Consider the following 7,658-nt stretch of genomic DNA (forward strand, 5'->3'; position numbering starts at 1 on the left):
TTGAAGGGATAATGTTCAATGTTGTTAGTGGTTATGCCCCACAGGTAGGATGTGAGTTAAAAGAGAAGGAGAAATTCTGGAGTGAGTTAGATGAAGTGATGCAGAGCATCCCCAGAGGTGAAAGAGTGGTGATTGGTGCAGACTTCAATGGACATGTTGGGGAAGGGAACAGAGGTGATGAAAATGTGATGGGCAGGTTTGGTCTTCAGGACAGGAATGTAGAAGGACAGATGGTGGTGGACTTTGCAAAGAGGATGGAAATGGCAGTAGTAAATACTTTCTTCCAGAAGAGGCAGGAACATAGGGTGACATATAAGAGTGGAGGCAGAAGCACTCAGGTCGACTACATCTTGTGTCGACGTTGTAACCTGAAAGAGATCAGTGACTGCAAAGTGTTGGTAGGGGAGAGTGTAGCCAGACAACACAGAATGGTGGTGTGTAAAATAACCCTGGTGGTGAGGAAGGCAAAGAGGACAAAGGCAGAGCAGAGGACAAAGTGGTGGAAGCTGAGAAAGGAAGAATGTTGTGAAGTCTTTAGGGAGGAGTTGAGACAGACTATGGGTGGTCAGGAGGTGCTTTCAGTTGACTGGACAACTACAGCCAATGTGATCAGGGAGACAGGTAGGAGGGTACTTGGTGTATCATCAGGTAAGGGGAAAGTGGACAAGGAGACTTGGTGGTGGAATGAGGAAGTCCAGGAGTGTATACAGGGAAAGAGGCTAGCTAAGAAGAAGTGGGACACTGAGAGGACTGAAGAGAGTAGACAGGAGTACAGGGAGATGCAGAGTAAGGTGAAGGTAGAGGTGGCAAAGGCCAAACAAAGAGCATATGAGGACTTGTATGCTAGGCTAGACAGTAAGGAGGGAGAGGGGGATCTGTACAGGTTGGCAAGGCAGAGAGATAGAGATGGGAAGGATGTGCAGCAGGTTAGAGTGATTAAAGATAGAGATGGAAATGTACTGACAGATGCCAGGAGGGTGATGGGAAGATGGAAGGAGTACTTTAAGGAGTTGATGAATGAGGAAACAAAAAGAGAACAAAGAGTAGAAGAGGTGACTGTTGTGGAACAGGAAGTAGCAAATATTGGTAGAAGTGAGGTGAGAAGGGCGTTGAAGAGGATGAAGAGTGGAAAGGCTGTTGGTCCTGATGACATACCTGTGGAGGTATGGAAGTGCTTAGGAGAGATGGCAGTAGAGTTTTTGACAAGTTTGTTTAACAAGATCTTGGAGAGTGAGAGGATTCCAGAGGAATGGAGGAAAAGTGTATTGGTGCCAATTTTTAAGAACAAGGGAGATGTGCAAAGCTGTGGCAATTATAGAGGTATAAAGTTAATGAGCCAGACAATGAAGCTGTGGGAAAGAGTAGTGGAAGCTAGGTTAAGGGCAGAGGTGAGCATTTGTGAGCAGCAATATGGTTTTATGCCTAGAAAGAGTACATCAGATGCAGTATTTGCTTTGAGGATGCTGGCGGAGAAGTACAGAGAAGGTAACAGGGAGTTGCATTGTGTCTTTTTAGATTTAGAGAAAGCGTATGACAGGGTGCCAAGAGAGGAGCTGTGGTATTGTATGAGGAAGTCTGGAGTGTCAGAGAAGTATGTTAGAGTGGTGCAGGACATGTATGAGAGCTGTAAGACAATGGTAAGATGTGCTGTAGGTGTGACAGAAGAGTTTAAGGTGGAGGTGGGTCTGCATCAAGGATCGGCTCTAAGCCCCTTTTTGTTTGCTCTGGTGATGGACAGGATGACAGATGAGGTAAGACAGAAGTCCCCATGGACTATGATGTTTGCAGATGACATTGTGCTCTGTAGCAAGAGCAGGGAACAGGTGGAGGAAAATTTGGAGAGGTGGAGGTATGCTCTGGAAAGCAGAGGAATGAAGGTTAGCCGCAGCAAGACGGAATACATGTGTGTAAATGAGAGGGACCCAGGAGGATTGGTGAGGCTACAGGGAGCAGAGGTAAAGAAGGTGCAGGATTTTAAGTACTTGGGGTCAACGGTCCAGAGCAACGGAGAGTGTGGAAAGGAGGTGAAGAGGCGGGTACAGGCAGGTTGGAATGGGTGGAGAAAAGTGTCAGGTGTGTTGTGCGATAAAAGAGTATCAGCGAGAATGAAAGGAAAGGTGTACAGGACAGTGGTGAGACCAGCGATGCTCTACGGCTTAGAGACAGTGGCGCTGAAGAAAAGACAGGAGGCAGAGTTGGAGGTAGCAGAGCTGAAGATGTTGAGGTTCTCCTTGGGAGTGACAAGGATGGATAGGATTAAGAATGAGTTTATCAGAGGAACAACCCACGTTAGATGTTTTGGAGATAAAGTCAGAGAGGCCAGATTGAGGTGGTTTGGACATGTTCAGAGGAGAGATTGTGAATATATCGGTAGAAGGTTGCTGAGGTTGGACCTGCCAGGCAGGAGGTCTAGAGGAAGACCAAAGAGGAGATTTATGGATGCAGTGAGAGAGGACATGAAGTTAGTTGGTGTGAGAGAAGAGGATGCAGAGGATAGGGTTAGATGGAGGCAGATGATTCGCTGTGGCGACCCCTGAAAGGGAACAGCCGAAAGACAAAGAAGAAGAAGATATATATATGTATACTGTATATACAGCACTCATCACATATTATCAGCTCTCCAACTTATTTCAGTTCTTTAATATTCAAACACAAGCAAAAATAAATGCTATTATAAGTGATAAAACAACAAACAAGGGCACACAATGTAAAATCTATGTACATAGCTATAAACTCTGCAACTTCAACACAATTTACAAACCACCAATCAAAACTTTACAAATTTTAGTCTATTTTTTATCTGCCCTTTTCCTCCGCATATCCTCCATCCATTGCTCAACAGGCATATTTGCAGTTTGTGGACAGTATATGCAGCCATAATACTGTGTATGGCCAGTTTCTTTATTTCGAGGTTGGCCGCATTGACTGCATTAATTTTTTTTAACACTTCGATTATAAGCTCTCGGAACAGGAGCAATTGACCTCAGTGCAGGGATTTGTGGAGTCAAAAATACAAAGGGGTTATTGGCAGGGGTGGGGTTCAGGGCAATGGTTATGGGGACGCATGAAGGTGGAGGAGGCGGCTGAGGAAACAACTGCCTTTGCGCTTGTAGCCTTGGTCGAACAGATTGTGGAGCACAGGGGTGTGGTCCAGCTGCAGACTTTCTCTTGACCACTGCCTGACCCACTGTACTTACAGGCAAGTGGTACTGATGTTGAGGGCCGGGCTGTGGGGTTGCAGCAGTAGGACGTGTCCGCACAGGTGGGAGAGGCACAGGAGCTACAGGAATTGACGGAGGCAAGTTCACCCCCTGCAGCAGAATCCCAAAATCCTGCCGCTTCAGTCGCTTGTTATGCCACTGAATGAGTGTTGTTTGATTAACGTCAGGAAGCTGCAGGGTAGTGCTCTGCATGATCAAGCCATTACCCAGAACCAGCTGCCTGATATTTTTGTAGTCCCTAAGAATTAATGTCCATCTTGTCAGTGAACAAGTGTTTTTTTGTTTTTTGGGGCTCTTGTGAACTCCACAGAGTCTAACAAAGATGGCCTCTACTAGGCGACAACAGTCTGGCCACTGGGCAGGTGATCCTGTGGATCCTAGTACACATCGTGTCATGCTCTCCACACCTGGTGTAAATTCTCCCTTTGCTTTGGGACGTCTAAAGCGTCCGGTGGTCAGCCGCACCTGGTGCCGAGCAGCGTATGCCACGCGCTGCTTGTCATACGGCAAAAGGTCTTGCCAGAGCTCTATGATGGTGCTGGCCTGCTGGTTGTTAAGTGTTAATCCACTTTCGGTCCTCAGTCCCACCAAGTACTCTGCCAGGCTGTCCACTAGGTCCATCCCTGGGACACAGTGCTCATCCACAGCCTGAATATAACACATGCAATAAAAATCAAAAACAATACTACAACAAGTAAGAAAACAATACACATGATCCCCTTATCTCACCTAAATACTTACCAGCTGTTGTTCAGGTGCTGTTGGTGTGATATCTGATGGTCCTGGGGGATCAGTGGGCACAGCAGTATGCACAAACTGTTAAATGTAAAAAAAAAAAAAGTTAATTAAACTTTTATGAAATAAACATTATGCATTTTCACACAAAGTTTGAGAAGGTGTCACATCTCTGTGCTCATACTGTTACAGTAAGTTTTGTAAATAATAATACTTATTATTCAGAAGGAGAATAAATAAATCCTACAATTTAGAGGTAATAAATTCTAATGCTGACAATTTATATTAAAACAATTATATAAAAAACTCACCAAATGTTGTGCAAGTGATGGAGTATTGACATGTGGTTGAGAGGGACCAGTAGCAGCAGCAGCAGTAGTTGTGAAGGCAGTGGGAGGAGTAAGGACAGCAGCTGAACTAGTAATTATAGCTGATATGCCAGAGGACACACTGGAGCATACATCCACAGCCTGAACAGTTGAACACAACAAAAATTTAAATTCACCTCATACCACATGTCAAACAGATTAGAATATATATTGCATTTTAAAAACACCTACCAGCTGTTGTTGAGGTACTGATGGTGATCTTGCCAACACCGCAACTGTTGGAGTGGATGGAAGAGTTGCTGTATGGCTGACTGGTATATGGAGCAGTGGGGCAGAGCTACTGGGCAGTGCAGATGGAGCAGAGGGTCCTGCACTCTCAGTGTTAGTCTGGAAATTGTAATTAAAAACCTCAAACTCTCAGGAACAGATTATAACCTTCTGAGAACAGTATTATCAAGTGACAAAAATAGTTACCAGCTGTTTCCCAGGTGTTGCTAAACTGGCATCTGTTGCAGGCAGACGAGGACTAGTAGCGGCAACAGTTGAGACAGCAGCCTGGGGAGAGGTCGGTGTTTCATTAATGCAGGTTGAGGTGGTAGTGGCAGCTGATGGGACAGAGGATGAGGCTGTGAATTCCATGAGCTCAATAGTAGGATCCACACCACCATCTTCAAATCCCTCATCCTGCAACTCCTCCTCAGAGCCTACATCCTCCAGCATCTGATTAGTCTGCTCTGCATCAGGATCCTGGTCCTGCATGGCCTGTCCCGTCTGCCAGTTTAGGTATTCTATACCTATTAGTTCCCCTGGGAGAAAAAATTAAATTTCAAATGTTACATTTCAGCAATTTCCTAAAAACATTATTCCATCATACAAATATAAAAATAATTATAATATACAGCTCACCAGTGTACACGCCAGGTGGTTGAAAAGAAGGGACAAGCTTCTTTCCAAGCACTTTGACACTGTGAGTGTTGGCACAGTGCACAAGGTCTCCTGAGTAACTCAGCAGAGATGGAGGCTTTACTGCCAGGGAAGCAGCTTCACGGTCTTGATTCTATCTATGGATTCCTTCCAGGAGGTACAGCTGAAAATTCAGACTGTTTGCACTTGTTCCTTAAAATAGAGAGACATTTTGTTGTTACGTTTAAACGGCATAATTTTATCACCATTTCCAGGATCTGAAATAAAATTGTAAAACTGTAAGTACAGCGGGGAAAATTAGTATTTGACACATCAGCATTTTGTATGGAGAGACCAGAATGGGCCAGAATTACTCCTGAGCAATGCAGACGACTGGTCTCTCCATACAAGAGGCATCTAGAAGCTTTAATCACCAACAAAGGCTTTTCTACAAAGTATTAAATAAAGTGTGTTCAATACTTATTCCCTGTGTCATTTCACTTTATTTATTACGACTCAACTTAAATACTTAAATGTTCTGATTTATTTGTATAATTTCAATATTTGACTTGATGGCTACATCTGGTGGAAATTTTGTGTCAATAGCCCACTTAGAACTCCTCTTACTGATAAAATTGCTGATGTGTCAAATACTTATTTCCCCTGCTGTATCTGACCTTGCTGATAAACAGTTGTTAATACTTACCTGGAATGAATCTGTTGACATGGCAATGGAAGGACTCTAGTGATGTGGATCCCCTGGCACACCGGTAGTTTGGCAGGATAATGCCTCCTTTGTTGGTGCATCCTGTCTCAGTGTACAGGAGCACACCTGGTTCGTCCTGAATACACTTCACATGCCTTTTCTGGACTCTCCAAATGTGCTCCATTCTCTCCCAGTCAAAGAGAGGGACACCAAGTAAATCGCTGCCCTTAACTCCCTTCAGCTCATTAAGGAGAAGTTCAATCAACATGAAGGTCTGCTGCTCTCCTCTTGTCCGCCTTCTGCAGTGCAGAGACAGCTCATCCTTGGTAATGTGCTCGTCCACTAGCTTTTGAGTGATACCAGGGACACCTTCCTTCTTCAGCTGCTCCCTTTTGGCTTCCCGCAGCAAGGCAACATCACTGCTGTCCCACTCAAAAATGCAGCATGACAATTTAGCCATAAAGGTTTTGTACAAAGGATGTGCTTCATTTGTACACCCAGATGCCAGCCGCCTCATGAAATGATAAATGTCCAGCTTGACAATCAGATCTGGCCACCCACTAAATCTTTTTTTAAGTCTGGTCTCTCCATCTTCCTTACAACAGTCAGTGTCAACATAAAGTAGGCGAGGAGGAGCCACACCAGCACTGCTGTACCTCTGGATTAGATGAGCGATCATGGTGTCAAGTCCGGGACCCTCCTGAGCTGTCAGGACACTGATAAGGATTTGGCCCACCTCATTGTTCACTGATGTAAGCCATAAAGCGGTCCCCTTGGCAATGCCTGACAACTTCTTGGTGATCTTTATGTGCATTGAAAAGCCCAAACACATTGTTATCATGTATATGATACTAGTATGAAGGTCCTTTTTTATGTAGAAAACTAACTCTACACATTTTAAGTGTTTTATTGTAATGTTGGGCTAATTTTAGTTTACAAAGTTTTTGCCTTTCCTCTAAGATTTCACAAGGAAACCAAAATGCCATCAAGTCATAATAATGCATATTTTAACAATGATTACAATTAAAATATTTACCTTTTTTGTGGAGTCCATTTTAAGCACAGTGCCAAAGGTAGAAGTTATTCTGGCTTTGATGTGATCCAGCCTGCTCAGAATGTCACGTCCGTACACGGCCAGGATCCACTGGTGAGTTGGTATGGTCACTGGTTGAGCTGGAACGTGACAGGTAGCAGGCTCGGTTGAGCAACAAAAGCAGAGCATGCCCGGAGGTACCGTCAGACACGCTTAAGCCACTCCTCGCTGTGGTTTTCCCTCAGCTGCCTGACCAAGCGAGTGGGGCTGTTACCAAGCGTTCTCTCCCTCAGAAATCTTATCACTCGAATATCACAAGCATATCTGTATTAAACACGGGTGGGAAGAGACGAAAGAAAGAAATTAGTATTGAACACTCGTACACACGTAATTTCCTAGTGTGATTTAGGGTCACATTTTTTACATACTCGCGTGTTACACTTACTTCTGAGTCAGGATCATACTGAACTCAAGCCTGTGAGACAAATCCAGCTGGTCCAATATGGTCTTGCTTGAAGAGATGTAATTGGTTTTGCAGCCAACAGAATTACACCTTAGAGTCTCTGTTATCATCAGGTAATACCTGTCCACATCCAGAACCAGACGAGCTCTCTTGTGGACTCCAGCACCTGTGAGCTGTTTTCCACATTCAGGACAGGACAACCTGACCTTCCACAGGTGGTATGACATCCACAGGAGAAGCTGGTGGGTGAAAAAGCGTTCTGGAGTGG

The 7,658-nt window shown here is 44.5% G+C and overlaps 1 protein-coding gene across 1 annotated transcript; it reads right to left on the reverse strand.

The window, feature by feature from the left end:
- Window positions 1-2,930: 2,930 nt before the first annotated feature.
- On the reverse strand, window positions 2,931-6,470 carry LOC128541186 (uncharacterized). Its single transcript, XM_053511466.1, has 5 exons — window positions 5,895-6,470; window positions 5,192-5,401; window positions 4,760-5,091; window positions 4,517-4,672; window positions 2,931-3,869 (listed from the first exon to the last, which is right to left on the reverse strand). The coding sequence occupies exons 3-5, from the start codon at window positions 5,042-5,044 to the stop codon at window positions 2,931-2,933; spliced, it is 1,380 nt and encodes a 459-aa protein (XP_053367441.1). The 5' UTR covers window positions 5,045-5,091; window positions 5,192-5,401; window positions 5,895-6,470.
- Between the last annotated feature and the right edge of the window lie 1,188 nt (window positions 6,471-7,658).

This window comes from Clarias gariepinus, chromosome 2, assembly GCF_024256425.1.
Source record: "Clarias gariepinus isolate MV-2021 ecotype Netherlands chromosome 2, CGAR_prim_01v2, whole genome shotgun sequence".
NCBI lineage: Eukaryota > Metazoa > Chordata > Actinopteri > Siluriformes > Clariidae > Clarias > Clarias gariepinus.

Bases quoted from the DNA above. Each gene is read 5' to 3' on its own strand.
- LOC128541186 (XM_053511466.1), bottom strand. From the start codon at position 5,044: ATGCAGGACCAGGATCCTGATGCAGAGCAGACTAATCAGATGCTGGAG. The intron at 4,673-4,759 runs GTAACTATTTTT...TACAATTTCCAG, and splicing joins CAACACCTGGGAAACAGCTG to ACTAACACTGAGAGTGCAGG. The intron at 3,870-4,516 runs GTAGGTGTTTTT...TGTTATATTCAG, and splicing joins CAGTACCTCAACAACAGCTG to GCTGTGGATGAGCACTGTGT.